This window comes from Labrus mixtus, chromosome 7 (assembly GCF_963584025.1).
Source record: "Labrus mixtus chromosome 7, fLabMix1.1, whole genome shotgun sequence".
In the NCBI taxonomy this organism is placed as follows: domain Eukaryota; kingdom Metazoa; phylum Chordata; class Actinopteri; order Labriformes; family Labridae; genus Labrus; species Labrus mixtus.
Genome location: NC_083618.1, coordinates 6410435 through 6433323, shown reverse-complemented (window position 1 = coordinate 6433323; position 22889 = coordinate 6410435). Strand labels below are relative to the sequence as shown.

Genomic DNA, 22889 nt, shown 5'->3' with positions numbered 1-22889 from the left:
GTCCAATAATACAAACAAGCTGGTACACCCTAAATACAGTAATACACTTTTTATATTATTGGGCCTTTTTGCCTTCATTGGACAGCTAAGGGGGGATGGCATGCAGCAAACGGCTGAGGTCAGATTCGAACCCACAGCCTCTGCAATGAGGACTACCTCTGTAGGCACATGGGGCGCACAACATAACTGGTAGGCTATTCAGCACCTGTAAAACACTTTTGAATGTAAGTTCATGGATTCCACTGAGTCCAATATCTACCAATACTAATGTTGTTGCTATAGGCAACAGAGGCGGGGCTTAGATATAAAAAGTGAAGGGTGGGAACAGCTGTTCATGCAAACGGGGAAACCAGCAGACTGTCTCATTTCAGTTTGGCCTGAACTGAGGCTATGAAGGCTGGGTCATTCGAAGGATGAAAGTCCTGAAAAGAGACACAGCTCATGTCTTAAGGATGGTTTGTGTGTGTCTGTGTTTAACTCGGACTCTGACTGAATGCACAACTCACCCTAAACTTCTTTACAGTATAATCTTAAACCCAGTTGTATTATGTGTACATGGGACAGTATTGTTATTGTGAACATAACTTAGCACTTTATGGAAGTTTAAGGAAGTCTTTCCCTTAGTTAGCAACTCCATATTAGATATGATCAATTTGTCTTTACTGGCAGGCTATGTACCCCAGGCATTTAAAGTAGCGGTAATCAAACCTCTACTTACAAAGCCTACTCTGGACTCAGGAACTCTGGCTAATTACAGGCCTATATCCAACCTTCCTTTTTTTCTCGAAGATCCTGGAGAAGGTGGTAGCTAAACAGCTGTGTGACTTTCTCCATGACAACAGTTTATTTGAGGAGTTCCAGTCAGGATTTAGAATCCACCATAGCACTGAGACTGCACTAGTTAGAGTTACAAACGATCTACTTCTAGCCTCAGACAGGGGACTTCTGTCTGTGCTCGTCTTGTTAGATCTTAGTGCTGTTTTTGACACCATTGACCATCGGATCCTGTTGTACAGACTGGAGCATTTGCTTGGAATTACAGGGACTGCTTTAAGTTGGTTTGAATCTTACTTATCAGACCGATCTCAGTTTGTACATGTTAATGATGAGTCCTCTATCCACACTAAAGTTTGCCATGGAGTCCCACAAGGTTCAGTGCTTGGACCAATTCTCTTTACATTATATATGCTTCCTCTGGGAAATATTATGAGGAAACACTCCATACAGTTTCATTGTTATGCAGATGATACTCAGCTTTATGTATCAATGAAGCCCGATGGTACCAGTCAGTTATGTCAGCTAGAAACGTGCCTTAAGGACGTTAGGACCTGGATGACCAGAATTTTTTTGCTACTTAACTCAGACAAGACTGAAGTTATTGTGCTAGGCCCTAAGAACCTCAGAGAGACTTTTTCTAGTGATTTGACTGTCCTTAGTGACATCAGCCTGGCATCTAGCACCACTGTTAGGAATCTAGGAGTTCTTTTTGCCTTTTGTCTTTTAGCTCTCACATCAGTCAAGTTTCAAGAACAGCCTTCTTTCACCTTCGTAATATATCCAAGATCAGGAATATCCTGTCGCAAAGTGATGCAGAAAAACTAGTTCATGCATTTGTCACCTCCAGACTGGATTATTGTAACTCTCTTTTGTCAGGGTGCTCTGGCAAATCTCTAAAGACTCTTCAACTGGTCCAGAATGCTGCAGCTCGTGTACTGACCAGAACCAGGAAATGGGACCACATCACTCCTGTCCTGGCTTCTCTGCACTGGCTCCCTATACAGTCTAGAATAGAATTCAAGATCATTCTTCTCACCTACAAAGCTCTCAATGGCCAGGCACCATCTTACCTGAAGGAGCTACTAGTGCCGTACTGTCCCTCGAGAGCATTGCGGTCCCGGAGTGCAGGCCTGCTGGTGGTACCTACAGTCTCCAAGTGTACTATGGGAGGTAAAGCCTTCAGTTATCGGGCTCCTCTCCTCTGGAACCGCCTTCCAGCCGGGGTCCGGGAGGCAGACAGTCTATATTTTTAAGAATAGACTTAAAACTTTCCTTTTTGATAAATCTTATAGTTAGGGCTGGTGCTGGTGTAGACCAGCTCTTCGTTATGCTGCTATAGGCTTAGACTACCGGGGGAACTGGCACCCTGAGCTCCTCTCTCTCTCTCTCTCTCTCTCTCTCTCTCTCTCTCTCTCTCTCTCTCTCTCTCTCTCTCTCTCTGTGTGCATATACAGTACATCATATTACTGCATGTATCTATCTATAAATCTCAGTCACTAACCACCCACTTTCCTGGGAGCTCTTGAGCTCTCCTAGGCTCCTAAAGATCGTCGGTTGACGGCTTGCCAGAACACTACAACTTTTGCTGCTTTGCTAAAGTGCTCATGATGGATAGGCCGGATCTTTATAACATAGCAATAAGTAAGGTCTTTTACTTGCTTTTTGTAACATAACAATGAGTAAGGTCTTTTTACCTGCTCTTTTGTAATGTTAACAGACAAAGAGTAAGGTATTTTACCTGCTTCTTGTAAAGTGTCTCGAGATAACACTTGTTATGAGTTGACGCTATACAAATAAAAATTGATTGATTGATTGATTATGTCGGTCACTATCACTGTGCAGTTGATTGACGGTCCAACTTGATTTTCTTGATGAGGTTACAACCAACAACTACTGTTTACCAGTATGTGACCATCAGACAAGTGTTCTTTTCAAACCCTAAGTATATATTCCTAGAAATGGGTCCCTTTTGCAGTTTATTAACACACAACTACATTTAAGATATGTGATTTTTTTTTTCTCAAAGAAACGTACAAAAACTCAAACAGTCAAATGATTAAACAATATTTTCAACACTGACACAGAAATGTCACTATTCATTTACAGCTGCATAATCCAAACCTGCATCTATATCCAAGTTTAGTGTACTGTGCAATATACAAATGACAAAGACTGCTTACATAGCAGATGATGTCCACCCACAGTGCTGGCACAAAACTATCTCACTTAAACATTACTTCTTAAAACACTTTTTTTTTTGTAATCAATATGCAGATTCAGCTTTGACTGAGAAACATTCACACTTCAGGGTGTGTTATTTCTTCCTGCAGTGTGTGTCTATTTGCTGAACACACTGCCACCAGGAGCTTTGGGAGCAGCAGGCTTGCTCAGGGCTGTCTCCGTCCCTGACCTCACACCGCTGAAAACAGACGGAGCCGTTTTACCCATACGCTCTAAACAAAGAGAAAAACACACACATGTATCATTAGAGAAACCGATGCTTAAACCAGGTGACTGCTCATCCTGAAAAGGTAAGGAATTCCCCTCAGGTGTCTTTAAGGGAAGAATGAAAATGAGAATGAGAACAAAAATGTCTTTAGTTTAATGTGTAAAACTGGCTCTCGCCTGGTTCCCTGTTGAAGAATTAGAAACAGTAAACACAGCTTTCAGCTCATCTAATCATCCAACTGATTAATGGTTTTCATGTTTTAAGGAATACACAAGAAATCAAATGGCCAATGAAGAACACTGTTGGCAAATATTAGGCAGTCAGTTATGGCATTTCATTTGGAGTCCTATCAAACACAAACAATATAGATTTTTAGGCAAACATTTGTGTGGGTGGACAGCTAAAGTTAAAGGGTCAAAAACCAAACCCAAGGTCTGGATTTTTCTGCTGCCAAACAGTATGTGGGTTATAAAAGTGAAGCACTATCCAGTATCCTGGTTTATAAGCTTCTGAAAGAAAGAGGGACTTAAAAAATGCAGCAGCTGATTTTTTATGAATTAAGTTTTTAAAAAGAGATTATAAAAAAACATATGGGTAACTTGTAGTTTGCTGCTGAATTGTATTTAGATTATTAGGGGATATAAAAAAGGTGTTTCCAGCTCCATTTGTTCCAACAAACCCACAAGCATTAAAACAGCAACATAAACCCTTACCCAACAATGGTATTGGCTGTTTAAATAGGCCACCGTGTCTTATATTTATATTATGTAGGAAAGGACTATGTAATAACCAAATGATAAAAGTAGGCTAAATAAAAACAAAAAACAAATATCTATCCATGGTAGTATCGTTATGACAGAATTAAGGCTAAGTGGGCATTAAAGACGCTGGTTCTTCTTGTGCTTTCTGCCTGTTAATTGGATGCTTTCCTGCCCTCTTTCGTCAAGTGCTTCCTCATTGGTCGATTGACTTTGGGTCTCTGTTAATCATGTAATTAAGAGTTAATTTTAGACCTGCTTTATGTAAAGTGTAAAGAGACAATAATTGGCTTTATTAGTATCAATTTATTGACTGACTATGGGTTATCAAAGAAGCCTAAATAGTCATCCTTTTGCCCAATTCAATTCAAACCATTATTGACTATCGAATATTAAAACATATTAAAACAACCAAAGCAACAACAACATCAACAAACACTAATAATCAATTACAAAAACAACTGAGATCATTAAAAACACTTACAATTAATTGTTCATCAACCCAAGTCGTTTTCGTTCCTTGAACTAACCAAACTATGACTTTTTTTGGTATGGTTTAGGACATTTTTGCTATAATAGTACATGAACTTTGGATTCAAAGGGGACTACAGCAATCTCCTAGGTAAAAAAGAAACAGCCTGGCTGACACTGACAGGCTTTGTACACATCAGATGCAAATCCCTCACACTTGTTGATGAATCCTAAGTATCAAGTAACTCATACTGATCAAACTTCAGCCATAAAGGCTAAGTTTAAGATGATGCAACTTGTTGGGAATCTATTTAATTGGCTGTTCTCTTTTTTGCACAGCCTTGGTATTCATATGAATGAATAGATTCCCTATGAAGACTTCTTTTATACCTTATCAGGGAAAACCTTGTTACTGCTACCAGACATGCAAAGAATATCACTTCATGGAAAAGTTTTATGGAAAGAAGCTCTACAACTGCAGATACATTTTAATATAATCTAACTTTTATAAACAGTTTATAGGCTGATGACTAAAGAGACTTTCATGAAAGTATCCATTAGTTCTCCTGAAGCTGAGATGAATGAGGTCGATTAGATCATCCTAAAATGTAAACCATCAATTAAATCAACATGAATGTATTAAGTGTGTATATTTTCTATACTTCTTAAACAATAGTCAGTTTGAACATTTCAGTTGTACTGTGACCAGCAATACATAATTTTATTAGTTTGTCACCACTCTTATCTTTTATTTGGTATCATTTGTATCAGCAGCACTACAGTGGACTTTACATCAATTAGCATGATAAACATCTACTCATCAGGGTTGTACTGCTTGAAAACATTTTATATTCTGTGACCTCCTCACATAATCAAATGCTAAATTCAACAAACTGGTATATGTTATTGAGGTTGAACAAGGAGAAGACCTGAATCAAAGACTGGACAAACATGAACAAAGCAGATTTTTCTATCACACTTAGCACTTATAACAAAATCCAGCTGGATTCCATATTGAGGAACTGTGTCCCATTTATTTGAATATAAGTGATCGCTGAGGTTGCTCCGATATATCTCCGTATTTAGGGATAGCGTTATTGCTTTCCATTTTTGGAGTTCCAGCAATAACACTGATACAGAAATGGAAGTCATCCATACAGTGCTGTGAATGAAGAGTGTTTGCTTTATGGGTTCATGATACCAGAGCATTATAGTGTAAATACAGGCAGATATGAATATTTAGTTTAAAAGTTTAATTTGAATGATTTCTGGTAGACAGTGATGTATAGCCTGTTCTTAAACAGTTTTAAAAAGGCCTGACACAATGTAGTCTGATGCTTCGCCATCGATGAGGCCTGTTCCATTATTGTGAACGAACCAGCAGGGGACATTGTCTCCTTTCTTCACATCCCTCCTGAAGTCTCTCTGCCAGCCTCTGTGGACACACACACACAGACATTTTACAGTATGTACACTGACAGATATTTCAAGTGCACATTACAAACCAACAGCCATATATGAAATCAGCACACATGTTACATGCTGACTATTCATTTTGGCATGTACCTTGTCACATTGAGCTCCCGTCCTTTCACAAACATGGTGGCATCTGGTTTCTCTGTGACTTCACCTGGACGCAGGTCTGACACCTCATAATTGATCCCATGGTAAAACTGACCTGGAGGATGACAAATTATCAGAGGTAAATATCATTTTGAAGTACATTTATTCTATCCCTAAATGTTCCCTAATGTTAAATAAAATATGTAAAGACCCCAAATACAGTGTGTAATATAAAGAAACTGGCTATTCAGACAAAATATGATCTTTAAACCAGAAAGTAAACATGTTTATTTCTGCTGCATAATGGGCCTTTTAATATAGGTGTTAAACGGGCTCCTTGGCTTTTGCAGCCAGTCTCAAGTGTAAACTCAAGGTGCTGCACTGTTTTTCACATCAGCATTTTTCAGCACCAGGGGTTTCTGCTTGGTTAATACACATTGTGAGTTGTTTGGGTCACAATTGATCCAGGGTGTGAATAATGCTTCAACTGTTGGACAGGAAATAAAAAACTGCATAAGATTTTGGTGGTAGCCTCTGCTAAGGGATCGTTGTTCCAGTTTAACATAGATGACCTCTTTAAGACCTCAGTTGTTTTCTTCTTCAAGTTGATATCGTGTTTCTTTTAGGTTTTGATGAAGGCCAAGTTAGGTTAGCCACACATCTATCCGATATGTTTCTGTTCTTTAATCTTACCCCCTGTTATTGTGGGTACATTTCGAGCCCTTTGGTGTAGGATTCTTATAACACCTAATTGATATAGCCTACTGTAAAATTCTGTGTTTAAGACGCACTTATAATACCTATATTTCCTCTAAAAGTTTTGCTGTGTCTCATATCATTAGGACCAATACACCAACATAAAATACTGAGATATGCTCCTTCTTGACCTCAAGTGCACGTGAAGTCCCTGAAGAATGATTCCTCAATTTGATTCCTTAATTGCAAATCAGAGCATAAGATATTGTGCTCAGATATGAAAGGAAATCTGAGACTGTTTATTAAGCTTGCAATTTGGGGTTATTGTATACATATAGTTTTGCATTTAAAGAACCAAATATAGCACATATCCAATAATAACTCTAAAATCAAAGCTAACAGTTAACTCACAGTGTACTGCTGTATGTAAGAAGGAAACAAGAGGCAGTCCCCTCTTTGCTCCCGTGTTTACTGTCTTGATACAGATTTAAAAACTAAAACCAAATCATAACTATTTACAAGGAGATATTAATCCATCTGGTTTCTTTATGTTTGGAGTGGTGGCAGTAAGTTTTAACACACTCTTAAAATACCAAAGTAAAAGAGAAAGTCAATTTCCCATGGTAGAGTTTTCCAGTTGTGGCACCAGTTTGTGTCACTGTTGTGGCCTGACAACCCATTTCAGAGTGTTAGGGTATTTCTGATTACACCTGAACACTATGATCGTTTCCAATATAGTTCCAAAAGACTGAACATAGTAATGGCCAAAGGTGCAAAGGTAGTAGTTGAACCTAAAGCCCTTTCTACTCATGACATGCACTACTTTACATGACCAGACGTTTCCTGGGGGACATGTGCCAATATAAATGTCTGAAGCAGTTTACATTGAACTGACTTTGTCCTGCAGTCCAAATCAAATTGAATAGACTTTGACCTGATGTGTGAACCAGGCAGGTCATTGTCTGGAGCATTAACAGTGTAGTGATGTTGCGGAGGTTGCACACAGTGTTGCTGTTGCTGCTGGAATCAAAAATACACTATACAGAAAGTGAGGGTATTGCTGTATACCCAAGAAGAAATGCTACAGCGAACATTCCCCTATTATCAGTCATTATGATGTAATTCTCTCTAATAACTTAACAAGTTGTACCTAGCAGGCCGTGAACCGAAGATGACAGGAGGTGGGTGTCCAGGGTGTAGAAACCCAGGTAGTTCCTGTGGTACGGGTGCTTCTCCCACACTTTGTGTAGCAGGATGACAAACTTGACTGAATCTTTCAGAGTTACTGTGAGGCTGCGATCCTTGGTCAAGAGAATATCCACACTGGAGGATATGAGGGTGAGGGGAACAAGATGGTAAGCATTTATTCTCAACTGGATTTTTGACTCATGTAGAGGAATAGTTTTCTCTTATTGAATGAGGTAACCATGGGACATGCAGCCACTCACTTGGATCCTTTGAGTGAAGCTGAATCAGACCATCGCAGCTTGACCAGTTGGCCATCCTGAAACACCGAGACGTCCTGAGTGCTCACAATCAGCCTCACCCCCAGAGTCTTGTGGATGATGCCAAAACGCCAAAAGTAGGTGTTAATTTTCCCATCAGGGGGAATCATCTTGTCGCCTATGATCTCGCCATTGACCAAAATACCTGAAGAAACAATAGGGGATTCCGTCACTCACAGCTGGGTGTAATTTTCAGGCACGTGAGGAGAAATGTACAAAATCTTGGTCTCATGGCTCATGCTCAAAAATGGCTCATGGCTGACCTTGTTTAAGGTCTCTGACCAGGTTGAAAATGGTTCCTGGTTTGTCGTTGATGTTGAAGCACAGTGCGTCTTCTCTGTCTGGGAGCTCAATCATGAAATGAGGATCCCCATCCACTGCAGGTGACAACAAAGTAAATGGAAGTGATAAACAAAATGAGTAATAGTTTTGTTTTATATGTAGTCTTCGCTCAACATTTTGGCTCCTACATGACAACAAAACTAAGTGTACAGCAATGCAAGCAGCTCTGTGAGCTTGTGCACAGTGGGGCTTTTGGGCTAAATTCAACGTGCTCATAAATGTTAGGAGAGGAGTCAGGGTAATACTAAAGTGAGTGAGATACATCATCTAAGGACAATTTAAACAAGTTGTTTAGATAGACTGACAAAACAACTGACTAGAAGAGTAACACAGTTCTTTCTAGAACCATCAAGCCAGCTATGCAAAAAATGACTTACCGAAATAGGAGGGTGTTGACTGATAACTATACGAGTATGCTGGAGGGGCATAATGTTGAAATGGATTCCGTCTTTCTGACTCTTGTCTTTGCTCTGTCAAAATAAACAGATGACAAAAAACAAATGTGTGAATTTAAGCTAAAGTTTTAACTTGAGCACCACCTTCAGGTACCCACAATAGTTGAAAATGAATGCGGTTTGCGAATGTTAGGTTTTGTTTCACACATACTGTAGGTCAAATGGCTGACTCTCTTACCCTCAGTCAGTTTATCAGCAATGAGCGGGCTTTCTGTTCCATCCTCAGTTTCAGGCTTAGTGACCACCATGGAAGTGAGAGGGGTTACGAAGCTATACCGCAGGGACATTTCCAGGGCCTTTGCCGTGGCATTCTCTTTCTCACCAGTGATACCACTCTTACTGAAAGTAGAAAAATATGTGGCTTGGTTGGAATTGGTGAATTAGTTTTGTGTGATCCATTCTTAGCTCTCAGACGATTTGTGGATGCATCTTTGATGAAGGTTTTAAATCATAAAAATTACATACAGATTTCCAATGAAAAAGTTTCAGGTATCAGCTTGAGTGAAATTGCTCAAACTCACCTTTTCTCCAGTAGCTGCTGGATGGTTAGATAGGCCCAAAGACGCTCTGTAAAATCTCCAAAAATGTATTCCTCATCAGGGTACATCACGTCCCAGTCTACAGCACCGGCCTGTCCCTGCACCTTGAAGTCCTCTTCAAACTAAGCAGGAGGGACAAAGAGGAGTAATAGTCTCTAAAAACAGATTAATAAACAGACCTCATCTATCACCTCACAATTGTATTGATACAGTTTCTTTGTCCTCACCCCCTGGCCAACCACTTCCACCATGAAGTTGTCAAGGTCGTTGTCCTCCAGTTTTCCGGCCACCACGATCTCGGAGCCGTTAAATAGCTGGTTGAAGTGGTTAGTGGTGAGAAAGTCCACTGCCTCATCAGGATAACGCAGGTCAACCTCCAAAAGAAGAGGGCTGGACACCTCCTCATAAAAACCCTGCGACAAATCCCCACACACACAATGTATCACCAGTGTTTGTACAAAATGTGTTACAGTATGAGACTGTTCTTTTGTGATGCACTCTGGGCTGCACATTTTTACGTATGAAAGGTTGGTAAACCAGTTAAAATACTCAACTCAACTGGGTTGAGTATTTTAGCTTAATCAAAATGTAGTCATGGTATAAATGTAGAAAACTGTGAAGTAATTATAGTCTTGTAAATGTGTTCACAGCCTAAACTTTCCACCTGAAGTTGAAGTGTTGCATCTGATCCCTCATAAATTTTGCGGGCCGATCCCTTGTTTTGTTTGCTCAACGAATCCAGGAAGGTGTAATCCACATCATTTCCAAATCCAAGACAGAACAGAGAAATGTTTCCACCCATAGCAGGGCGCACATTCTCCAGGATCCTAGCGGGGCCTTCAAAATACAAAATAATTCTTACCTAAGTTATATACTTAATTTGATGTTAAACATTAATTACAACAATCAAACGTGCACTCACACAAAATATACCTTACAGTATGTGCACACTCACCCCGATCTGGCATTCCATCAGTCAGTGCAATAATCATATCAATGCTCCTCTCTGGGATCCTTTGCTCCTTTCTGTCGCTGACAAGCATTTTCACACTGTCCAACAATGCATCATTAAAATTGGTTGCTAGATGGTAAACACATAAGAAAATGTAATCAGATCACAGAAGTGTTTTTTTAATTTTATTTTGAAGTGAGGACATTATGTATAAAAAGGTTAGTAAGATCATTACATCCTCTGATATCTAGTTGCCTGATAAATGCCATGGCTTCATTCACGTTTTCTTCTGTTGCTTTGGAAAGTGTTGATCTCCAGGGATCGACCTGGCTACCAAACAGGACAATGGCAAAATGGTCCTCCTCATGGATGTCTTTGAGGATGGCCAGCATTGCCTCTCGTGTCTACACAGAGGTCATAAGAAAAACGTGTGCATGTGGACACTAACATTTTATAACTACATTTGCAGTCTGAACAGTCCCCCACCTGGTCAATCTTTCTTCCAGACATTGAACCGCTCCTGTCAATCACAAACACCACATTCTTCGGGACTCTGGGCAGGTGAGGTGGAGCGAAAAAGTGTACAAAGTACCCATTTACAATCTGAAGGGGAAAGAATAATAAAGGGCAGTAATAAACATACTGTAATTTATAGACCTATATGTTCTTGTGCAATTTTATCATTTTTTACAGTATATGTATAGTAATGATAAATAATATTTCAAGTATAGAAGACATTAATTATAAAATGCGACACGAAAAATAAGCAATTATGATGTAAGGAATTCTGTATGATTTAACTGAGGTTTCTTCAGACTGATCGAGAAACATTACCAATTCTGCCTTTGACTATAAATGTGCCAAAATACAGACATTGGAATCATTCTTCCCATTTTTTCCCGAGAAGGACCCCTTGACCCCACACTAACGTATCTGTTTTTAGTTGTTTGAGTGACAGCATACCTGAATGTCCCCAATGCTGGTCGCTCTGTTTACGTCATATTTGATGACAAAATCTCCATCAATGAAGGTTCCATCACAACCAGGACAACTCCTCTGCTGCTCCATGGTTGGTGAGAAAGAGATGTGTGCCTGACAACATGATACACACAGTCAGCTGAACTCAAATCGTTAGGTCAATAATGTCTTTCATGTAAAAAGGGTGGAAGTCTGATCCACGAACTGCAGGCAAAGCATGAGAAAACTTCCTCCAGGGACCATGTACCTTTTTGTCTGTTACAGTTTTCTCCACCAGAGGGAGCAAATCATTGGTCAGGAAGGTAGCATGGGCATCAAGGAAAGAAATGCCCTGTGGCTCATAGATGTTTGTCACAATCTGTCATACACACAGGCAAAAAGACAGACAGACAGACAGACCATTTGTAAATAGCTCATTTAAAAGATCTGAAAGGACCAAATCACAAGGCCACAGCAGAACAGAATCAGATTCACCTGAAACTCCTGGACCCTCTGTTTGGGTTTAATTTGAGTCAGAATCTCATACTGGCCCAGCTTCCTCTGAAGGAGCTCCTCGTAAGTCAGAACAAAAGTCACATTTTTTTCTGCTGCGATATTGACGGACACAGAAAACTTCTCCATCTTTCTCCCAGAAGCTCTATAATGAAACAGAGAGAGAACAATCATCAAAGATCCACTTCAAAAAACCATGACTAATAAATGTAGACTAGTAACCAGCTTACACCAAACGACTAAGATCAAAGGAGTGTGAAAATCTAAATGGAGATCCACTTTGATTTTCTGTGTGTTTCTTGCTGTGTTTGCTTCATGAATATTTCATCCTCACAGACTCACTTCACCAGTCCAGCAGTTTGTCCAGAGGAAACAGCCTTTTCATACTGCTTCTTGGCTTTCTCTTTTTCCTTCACGTCCCCAACGTACACCTGACCTTCAATTTCCCTGTGAAAGATAGAGAACATAATGTTGCTCTTGAACTCTGCCAACTGTATCATTAAGAGAAATGAGCTTTCAAGCACAAGAGAAGCGGTGATAATATCTGTCTCAAAAAGCAACATGATACAAGCAAACACTGGGTACAGGGTGAAAATTTTAACGTGGCAAACGGACATGCTGAAGTTACTGATGAAGGCGGTCTTGGGCAGCTGCACTTCAAAGAAGATTTCCTGGGAGGTGTTTGCTTTGTTCAGGGCCTTGGAGGTCATGACGGTGTGAGCAAAACGAGACCTCACAGTGCAGTCCACCGTCACGCTGTACACCTCCACCTGGCAGAAAGAGAGGCTGTGTAGGCAAGAGATCCCAAGCATCGTATCCACACACTTTTTTAAATAACTTTAGAGTCGGCTGTTTTTGTGTCATTTCAAAACTGACTTGATAATTGCAGGTGGATTCACCTTAAATAGTACTAAATAAGACAACAATAAGAGCTTAAAAAACACGAGTTAAAGATAATTTAGTAACTGGTTCTACTCAGAGAGTGTTTATGTGAATCAGCCTGGGTGCAGCATGTCGAAACACATATGGTGTGTATATTTAAAGTATACTGTGTGTTTGTCAGTCTATTCACTTTACCAACCACTCTGAACAACCATTATCAACCTTTTACTGGGAGTCTATTTTTCTTGTATCCAAGATCTATCTGTGACCAACACAATAATCATGTGTGCCTGAGCTGAGGGCATTTTACATGATTCCTGTTTGCTTCAGTCAGGGTGACGCTATTCCTTCCTGCCTTGATTCCCTCTGCATGCTTTCTGTTTTATTTGAGATCTTCTGGGTAAAAACCAAAGGAAATGAGGAATATTTTTCCAAGGTGGCATCTTATATCTGGCACAGACAGATATTTGACTCTCAGAGTATGACAATGTTTAACCCTAAAATCTCTTTGCTTTAAATACCTTGAATGGACACAGTGGACATTCCTGTTGTCTGTTAGGTCAAATTTTAAATCTTTGCCTAAGCATCTACATGTTTTCATTCATTCTGGGCATTGAGAGAGAAGTAGGTTTGTTGGACCTGAAGGGAGCAACTGATTTCTTGGATTAAAGAACATGGTTATATGTTTGCATATCTTACTTGCAGAAAAAGAATAAACCTATGCTGGCCTAACACTTAACAACTTCTTAAGTGTTTTCAAATTCACAGACAACTTTCTTAAGTCAGAGTAATATCATTGGAGGTTTGCTGTAGTTGGGGCGCACTCCCTTGATCTTAGTCGTTTGGGCTCCTACCCCCCATTAAGTTTGCCTCGTTGTCGTTTAGTTGAAGCGCTTCCGCTTATAGACAACTAGTGGTGGCCACTGTGTTTCTATCTGTTTATTCTGTCTCATAACCTTTGTCGGTGAAGGCAATGTGTTCGCTCCCTCTCCCGACATAGGTGCGTCCTGTTTGGTTGGCTGGTGTTTTCGCCCGAAGCCGGCTTGTAATTAGCGCATCAGATCACCTTGTTGGAGAGGCTATGTTTCCGCGCTCACTCCAGCATAGGTGTAGTAACTTCTGGCATAGTGTTCCTGCTAGTGCCTGCTCTCTGTATATCAACTGGTTGGTGAAGGCAGTGTTTACGCTTCCCTGCTCCGAGCTCGTTGTTGTGTCCTCAGTCAGTGCTGGCTATGTTGGTCAATCACTACTGTACTGCCTGTATGGCTACTATGCAGCCTGAGGACGGTCATGATCTCTGTCCCTCCTGCCTGGGCCTTGAACACCTGAGAGAGGGCCTGTCTGAGGATCCCTGCATGAACTGCAGCTACATGCCTCGGACCATGAGGGCTGCTCGACTGTCTGAGGTGGAGGAACTTCTGGGGGGGTGAGCTCGCCAGTTTATTTGTCTCCTCCTCAGCTGACTCCGGCTCAGGGGGGCGGTTACGATCCCTCCTGGCCAGTTGAAGCGTAGAGCTGCTGAGACTGTAGGCGCCTCTAATCGGAAGCAGTCCAAGCTTGCATCCAGGGTGGACCAGCTTACGGCAGAGCTTGATCAGATGAAGGCTGCCTTTTTCACAAGGAAGACTGAGGCGAGTAGGGTCAGTGTGGTCCCGCCTGCTCCTCCTGATGCCACTACAGTTATTGAGGAGGACATCCTCTCAATGGCGGCATCTGCCACAGAGTTTCGTGCTGATGTCTAGGGAGTTGGGACGGGTGATGTCCACACTCGTCCAGGCTCGCTGCCAGGTTTGGTTGGCGCAGTCGCCCCTCACTGAGGCAAGCAGGAGGATCCTGCGCAGTGTTCCAGTGGAGCCTGGGGAGCTGTTCGGATCAGCAGCTCTAGAGGCTCTTGAACGGTCTATTCAGGCTAGACAGACCAAGCAGCAGCTCTCTGGTCTCAGCAGGAGCTTGCCTCCCCATGTTAGGCCTAGGAGTACTGTGGTCCCTCCTCAGCGCCGGTTTCAGTCCCCAGCTGGTGCCAGTGGTCACCAGCAACCTCCCCAGCACAGCATCCTGGCCGTCGTGCAGCCCAGGACTTTTGGGTCAGGATGACCATCATAGGCGACCCGGCAAAAGCCCTTGCTCTCGACCAAGAGCTCTCTACCCTCCTGGTCAAGGGTGCCATCGAGCCGGTAGACCCCGTGGCTCAGCCCGGTGGATACTACTCAACGTTCTTCCTTGTCACAAAGAAGGACGGTGGACTTCGCCCTATTTTAGATCTGCGGGGTCTCAACAGGTTCCTAAAGGTCATGCCATTCCATACGCTCAGCACTGCAGAGGTTCTGACAGCGTCTGGTCACTCGGGAATCATCGAGTCTCGCGAGAATATTCTGAAGGAACAGATCCGCTGATGACACCGGAAGATATAGACAATGGGATACGATTGTGCTTTGTGAATAGGGGGAAGTGATAAGATAAAGACCAAGTGGCCGTCAGCCTTCAAGATCAACAAATTTTCTTTCAGCCCAAAGTTAAGGTGCAAAATTAAGCAAATTGGTCGACAAATCTGAGAACTTCATTTATATAAAGCACAAAAAGAACGATATTTCTTTAAGCATGAAAAATGTCACTCGATTTTTAGTCTTGGTTGATATAAAAATAAGATTTTGAAAGAAAAATGGAACCATTAAAACTGATTTGTTTACCACTTACTCTCACAGCTCAAGAGACAGGTGCTGTTGTTAGGGAAGAGTTCAAATCTGGTAAACCTGCATTTAGCAATAGCTTCTAACTGGTTTATCTCTGTAGACAAACAGTTATTATCTTGATTGATTGAGAAACATCTGCTCTGCTGAGGAGGGGTTGCACTACAACAGCAACATAGTCTTCTTGTTGGGTAGCTGTAAACTGAAACTTGACTAGTTTGTTCAGCACAAAGTTTTTAGTTTAAGGCCTTTTGTGTCTTAGTTTGGTGATTTATGGTGTTTACTTTTTCGCCCTCGTATCTGTTCGAGCTGCTTCATTACATTGTCCTTGCCCATTTAATGAAGACTTATTAAACCGAACCTGATATTTATCAAATAAAAGAAGATACAACTGGAATATTTTTCTTACCATGGCATCATTTGTACTTCTTTTCTGTAAAAAATAAAAAATAAACAGACAATACAAAGGGAGAAATCAAAACTTAAGACTGCACAAAACTGAAATCACATCAAATTATTGTACTTAAAACATTGAACTTATAATAAGTGGTTAAAATGTCGCTTCAGTGTGGATTCAGATCTCAAATTCATCAATGACTGCCAGGTTTGTTTAATTCCACACAAACTGAAAAATGCAAACAATATCTTTAACCTTATGACAGGACTGACTGGGTGTATGTTTTTTTTTACAGATACCTTTAGAGGTCTAGTAGCTCCTCCTGTCTCCTGAAATACAAATACAGCATATTAAACCGAAAAGGAACCAAAATACTAGAAAACAAACACACGCATGAAGAGGAGATGTTCAGAACAGTTAAACCAGGGTAGAAATAAAGTTGAAAACTAAAGAGCACACTTTGTGATGCACCGCTGATTAAAAAAACAGACTGAATCTAAAATCAGGTACCACCAGGTATAGTCAACACTGGAGAAATTAAACAACTATTAATGTAAGATGCATTTCTAAATTAAGATATTTGCATATAAAGGTTGTTGTGTAAAATTACCTGCAGAGTTTCATGGCCCCCGGAGATGACCACAGCTCCCTGGGCCAGGCTGAGCAGCGCAAGGCAGGCGCTAGCCCACGGGAGCAGCAGTCGAACACCCTGCAGTCCAGACATGACCAAACTTCTACTGAATAGTGTCTGACTTCAGTGCTGAGAAAAAGCTCTCTGCCCAAGGGGAGGGACTGACCAACAGGACTGACCTCAATGTGTTGAAGTCCTTGAGCTACAAACATTGATACCAGAAACATGAAGTCAGAATGAATATATATATATATTTTTTTTTAAAGCATTGATTTATTTTTAAATTATTTCATTTTGGGGGTTATTCCTACTGCCGACAAAGTGCCAGACCATTCAGTTCATATTGTAGCTAAATTGTAGTTATCCCCTAAACTTTGATAATAAAAGGTAGTGTATTTGTGTAAAAGTAGTTCTGCCAGTTACCACATGTGGGTGGACAAACATTGCTTCACTCCCTCCTTAGCGCACTCTTTCACACAGTAGCCTGTACTGCTTCACTTAACGTGTACTGTATGTTTGTGTCATTTCCCCCTTGCAAGGAAGCAAACAGTACAGCAGTGTAAGGAAATCAGAGAGACTACTGTATGTACTTTTAAGTCAAATTATCCAGACACACACACACTGATTATTGCTAGATTTGGCCAAGTGCATGTAGATGAATTGGGATATTGTGATGTTAAACTGGAGTGAGCTGGCTGGACCAAAAAGTGTTTTTGATAGTGCATCATCACAAGCTAAACATCTCTATCTCAACATACATAAGGTGAAATCAACCAGATGACTTGTGCGTGGATATTAGGAGTTCTGCAACTGTGGACCTTGTGAACACACACAACTGTTTTCCTACTTGTGCAATTCTGTTTACTTTTAGGTGAGTCATCTTCATCGTGTGGGACTGTGTTTGGCACATGCAGTTTTAAGGGAAAGAGGAAAAAAATAAAAATGACCCACTGATTTTGAACCTGAATCCTTTATGCTTGTGTACCTTTAGGTCTGCAATATGTTAGGCTAGTTAAAGAAAGATTTAGTCAGATACCTGACCATGTTAAGTGCTCGTCTAATGACAGAGCTGGATTCTCATCAGGGGTTCAAAGATACGATTATAAGATGAGATCTGTGCATATGGAATGATTTGGTTCAGTAGTTGTCAATTTTATCAAGTACAATGTAAGCACAATATTCACACTGATACAATGAAGGCCTTGATGGAAATGAAAATAACAACTGTTTTGCTCAAAGCTCAAACATTTCATTTTACTATTGCGTTGCCACTTGGGGGCAGCAGAAACAAGCTTTAACAGAGTCCTGACATTTGATCACCCTTAAGTTGATATATCAGCAATTAGAGGCCTTGATAGTGCCTCAAGGGAGTCATGTGTCTTGCATCTTGATGAATCTTAAGTTGTGTTCAGACAAAACCAAAGATAATCATTTTACCTTTTCCCTATTGCTTAGCTTCAGCCACAGTGCTGATGATGGTTATTCAACCCAAAAAGTCAACATCATGTTTGGCTTAGTAGCCTACTGTAAGCAATGATTCACAAGCATGGCTATCTCCTCATTTAGGGGCTGCATCCTTCAGAGGGAACATTTGAAGACAAATCAAATCACATCAGCACATCAAAGGCTGTCCCATTTCGAAGGCCTCTTTAAATGATTGAAACAAATGCGTCCTTCTTTTCCCGGCTAACAAAGGATCTATTTGGTGCATCCTTCGTGGCCCAACATACACAGAGATTCCTTGTCCAATAATACAAACAAGCTGGTACACCCTAAATACAGTAATACACTTTTTATATTATTGGGCCTTTTTGCCTTCATTGGACAGCTAAGGGGGGATGGCATGCAGCAAACGGCTGAGGTCAGATTCGAACCCACAGCCTCTGCAATGAGGACTACCTCTGTAGGCACATGGGGCGCACAACATAACTGGTAGGCTATTCAGCACCTGTAAAACACTTTTGAATGTAAGTTCATGGATTCCACTGAGTCCAATATCTACCAATACTAATGTTGTTGCTATAGGCAACAGAGGCGGGGCTTAGATATAAAAAGTGAAGGGTGGGAACAGCTGTTCATGCAAACGGGGAAACCAGCAGACTGTCTCATTTCAGTTTGGCCTGAACTGAGGCTATGAAGGCTGGGTCATTCGAAGGATGAAAGTCCTGAAAAGAGACACAGCTCATGTCTTAAGGATGGTTTGTGTGTGTCTGTGTTTAACTCGGACTCTGACTGAATGCACAACTCACCCTAAACTTCTTTACAGTATAATCTTAAACCCAGTTGTATTATGTGTACATGGGACAGTATTGTTATTGTGAACATAACTTAGCACTTTATGGAAGTTTAAGGAAGTCTTTCCCTTAGTTAGCAACTCCATATTAGATATGATCAATTTGTCTTTACTGGCAGGCTATGTACCCCAGGCATTTAAAGTAGCGGTAATCAAACCTCTACTTACAAAGCCTACTCTGGACTCAGGAACTCTGGCTAATTACAGGCCTATATCCAACCTTCCTTTTTTTCTCGAAGATCCTGGAGAAGGTGGTAGCTAAACAGCTGTGTGACTTTCTCCATGACAACAGTTTATTTGAGGAGTTCCAGTCAGGATTTAGAATCCACCATAGCACTGAGACTGCACTAGTTAGAGTTACAAACGATCTACTTCTAGCCTCAGACAGGGGACTTCTGTCTGTGCTCGTCTTGTTAGATCTTAGTGCTGTTTTTGACACCATTGACCATCGGATCCTGTTGTACAGACTGGAGCATTTGCTTGGAATTACAGGGACTGCTTTAAGTTGGTTTGAATCTTACTTATCAGACCGATCTCAGTTTGTACATGTTAATGATGAGTCCTCTATCCACACTAAAGTTTGCCATGGAGTCCCACAAGGTTCAGTGCTTGGACCAATTCTCTTTACATTATATATGCTTCCTCTGGGAAATATTATGAGGAAACACTCCATACAGTTTCATTGTTATGCAGATGATACTCAGCTTTATGTATCAATGAAGCCCGATGGTACCAGTCAGTTATGTCAGCTAGAAACGTGCCTTAAGGACGTTAGGACCTGGATGACCAGAATTTTTTTGCTACTTAACTCAGACAAGACTGAAGTTATTGTGCTAGGCCCTAAGAACCTCAGAGAGACTTTTTCTAGTGATTTGACTGTCCTTAGTGACATCAGCCTGGCATCTAGCACCACTGTTAGGAATCTAGGAGTTCTTTTTGCCTTTTGTCTTTTAGCTCTCACATCAGTCAAGTTTCAAGAACAGCCTTCTTTCACCTTCGTAATATATCCAAGATCAGGAATATCCTGTCGCAAAGTGATGCAGAAAAACTAGTTCATGCATTTGTCACCTCCAGACTGGATTATTGTAACTCTCTTTTGTCAGGGTGCTCTGGCAAATCTCTAAAGACTCTTCAACTGGTCCAGAATGCTGCAGCTCGTGTACTGACCAGAACCAGGAAATGGGACCACATCACTCCTGTCCTGGCTTCTCTGCACTGGCTCCCTATACAGTCTAGAATAGAATTCAAGATCATTCTTCTCACCTACAAAGCTCTCAATGGCCAGGCACCATCTTACCTGAAGGAGCTACTAGTGCCGTACTGTCCCTCGAGAGCATTGCGGTCCCGGAGTGCAGGCCTGCTGGTGGTACCTACAGTCTCCAAGTGTACTATGGGAGGTAAAGCCTTCAGTTATCGGGCTCCTCTCCTCTGGAACCGCCTTCCAGCCGGGGTCCGGGAGGCAGACAGTCTATATTTTTAAGAATAGACTTAAAACTTTCCTTTTTGATAAATCTTATAGTTAGGGCTGGTGCTGGTGTAGACCAGCTCTTCGTTATGCTGCTATAGGCTTAGACTACCGGGGGAACTGGCACCCTGAGCTCCTCTCTCTCTCTCTCTCTCTCTCTCTCTCTCTCTCTCTCTCTCTCTCTCTCTCTCTCTGTGTGCATATACAGTACATCATATTACTGCATGTATCTATCTATAAATCTCAGTCACTAACCACCCACTTTCCTGGGAGCTCTTGAGCTCTCCTAGGCTCCTAAAGATCGTCGGTTGACGGCTTGCCAGAACACTACAACTTTTGCTGCTTTGCTAAAGTGCTCATGATGGATAGGCCGGATCTTTATAACATAGCAATAAGTAAGGTCTTTTACTTGCTTTTTGTAACATAACAATGAGTAAGGTCTTTTTACCTGCTCTTTTGTAATGTTAACAGACAAAGAGTAAGGTATTTTACCTGCTTCTTGTAAAGTGTCTCGAGATAACACTTGTTATGAGTTGACGCTATACAAATAAAAATTGATTGATTGATTGATTATGTCGGTCACTATCACTGTGCAGTTGATTGACGGTCCAACTTGATTTTCTTGATGAGGTTACAACCAACAACTACTGTTTACCAGTATGTGACCATCAGACAAGTGTTCTTTTCAAACCCTAAGTATATATTCCTAGAAATGGGTCCCTTTTGCAGTTTATTAACACACAACTACATTTAAGATATGTGATTTTTTTTTTCTCAAAGAAACGTACAAAAACTCAAACAGTCAAATGATTAAACAATATTTTCAACACTGACACAGAAATGTCACTATTCATTTACAGCTGCATAATCCAAACCTGCATCTATATCCAAGTTTAGTGTACTGTGCAATATACAAATGACAAAGACTGCTTACATAGCAGATGATGTCCACCCACAGTGCTGGCACAAAACTATCTCACTTAAACATTACTTCTTAAAACACTTTTTTTTTTGTAATCAATATGCAGATTCAGCTTTGACTGAGAAACATTCACACTTCAGGGTGTGTTATTTCTTCCTGCAGTGTGTGTCTATTTGCTGAACACACTGCCACCAGGAGCTTTGGGAGCAGCAGGCTTGCTCAGGGCTGTCTCCGTCCCTGACCTCACACCGCTGAAAACAGACGGAGCCGTTTTACCCATACGCTCTAAACAAAGAGAAAAACACACACATGTATCATTAGAGAAACCGATGCTTAAACCAGGTGACTGCTCATCCTGAAAAGGTAAGGAATTCCCCTCAGGTGTCTTTAAGGGAAGAATGAAAATGAGAATGAGAACAAAAATGTCTTTAGTTTAATGTGTAAAACTGGCTCTCGCCTGGTTCCCTGTTGAAGAATTAGAAACAGTAAACACAGCTTTCAGCTCATCTAATCATCCAACTGATTAATGGTTTTCATGTTTTAAGGAATACACAAGAAATCAAATGGCCAATGAAGAACACTGTTGGCAAATATTAGGCAGTCAGTTATGGCATTTCATTTGGAGTCCTATCAAACACAAACAATATAGATTTTTAGGCAAACATTTGTGTGGGTGGACAGCTAAAGTTAAAGGGTCAAAAACCAAACCCAAGGTCTGGATTTTTCTGCTGCCAAACAGTATGTGGGTTATAAAAGTGAAGCACTATCCAGTATCCTGGTTTATAAGCTTCTGAAAGAAAGAGGGACTTAAAAAATGCAGCAGCTGATTTTTTATGAATTAAGTTTTTAAAAAGAGATTATAAAAAAACATATGGGTAACTTGTAGTTTGCTGCTGAATTGTATTTAGATTATTAGGGGATATAAAAAAGGTGTTTCCAGCTCCATTTGTTCCAACAAACCCACAAGCATTAAAACAGCAACATAAACCCTTACCCAACAATGGTATTGGCTGTTTAAATAGGCCACCGTGTCTTATATTTATATTATGTAGGAAAGGACTATGTAATAACCAAATGATAAAAGTAGGCTAAATAAAAACAAAAAACAAATATCTATCCATGGTAGTATCGTTATGACAGAATTAAGGCTAAGTGGGCATTAAAGACGCTGGTTCTTCTTGTGCTTTCTGCCTGTTAATTGGATGCTTTCCTGCCCTCTTTCGTCAAGTGCTTCCTCATTGGTCGATTGACTTTGGGTCTCTGTTAATCATGTAATTAAGAGTTAATTTTAGACCTGCTTTATGTAAAGTGTAAAGAGACAATAATTGGCTTTATTAGTATCAATTTATTGACTGACTATGGGTTATCAAAGAAGCCTAAATAGTCATCCTTTTGCCCAATTCAATTCAAACCATTATTGACTATCGAATATTAAAACATATTAAAACAACCAAAGCAACAACAACATCAACAAACACTAATAATCAATTACAAAAACAACTGAGATCATTAAAAACACTTACAATTAATTGTTCATCAACCCAAGTCGTTTTCGTTCCTTGAACTAACCAAACTGTGACTTTTTTTGGTATGGTTTAGGACATTTTTGCTATAATAGTACATGAACTTTGGATT

The 22889-nt window shown here is 40.6% G+C and overlaps 1 protein-coding gene across 1 annotated transcript; it reads right to left on the bottom strand.

Moving 5' to 3' along the window:
* Positions 1-5469: 5469 nt before the first annotated feature.
* Positions 5470-16682, bottom strand: LOC132977624 (inter-alpha-trypsin inhibitor heavy chain H3-like). The gene is made up of 21 exons (XM_061042355.1): positions 16554-16682; positions 16243-16272; positions 15956-15979; positions 12593-12747; positions 12320-12424; positions 11960-12122; positions 11733-11843; positions 11471-11599; positions 10994-11110; positions 10743-10911; positions 10511-10636; positions 10220-10392; positions 9783-9968; positions 9538-9677; positions 9195-9355; positions 8939-9031; positions 8483-8596; positions 8163-8364; positions 7865-8037; positions 6022-6133; positions 5470-5890 (listed from the first exon to the last, which is right to left on the bottom strand). Exons 1-21 carry the CDS (start codon positions 16665-16667, stop codon positions 5752-5754), a joined length of 2736 nt encoding a protein of 911 aa, XP_060898338.1. The 5' UTR covers positions 16668-16682; the 3' UTR covers positions 5470-5751.
* Positions 16683-22889: the final 6207 nt, after the last annotated feature.

What these genes read in the sequence shown, in the direction of transcription:
- LOC132977624 (XM_061042355.1), bottom strand. Translation starts at nt 16,667, where the DNA reads ATGTCTGGACTGCAGGGTGTTCGACTGCTGCTCCCGTGGGCTAGCGCC. An exon ending in TGGAAGTGGTTGGCCAGGGG is followed by an intron (nt 9,678 to 9,782) that starts GTGAGGACAAAG and finishes CCTCCTGCTTAG; the next exon opens with TTTGAAGAGGACTTCAAGGT. An exon ending in TGCTGATAAACTGACTGAGG is followed by an intron (nt 9,032 to 9,194) that starts GTAAGAGAGTCA and finishes TTATTTTGACAG; the next exon opens with AGCAAAGACAAGAGTCAGAA.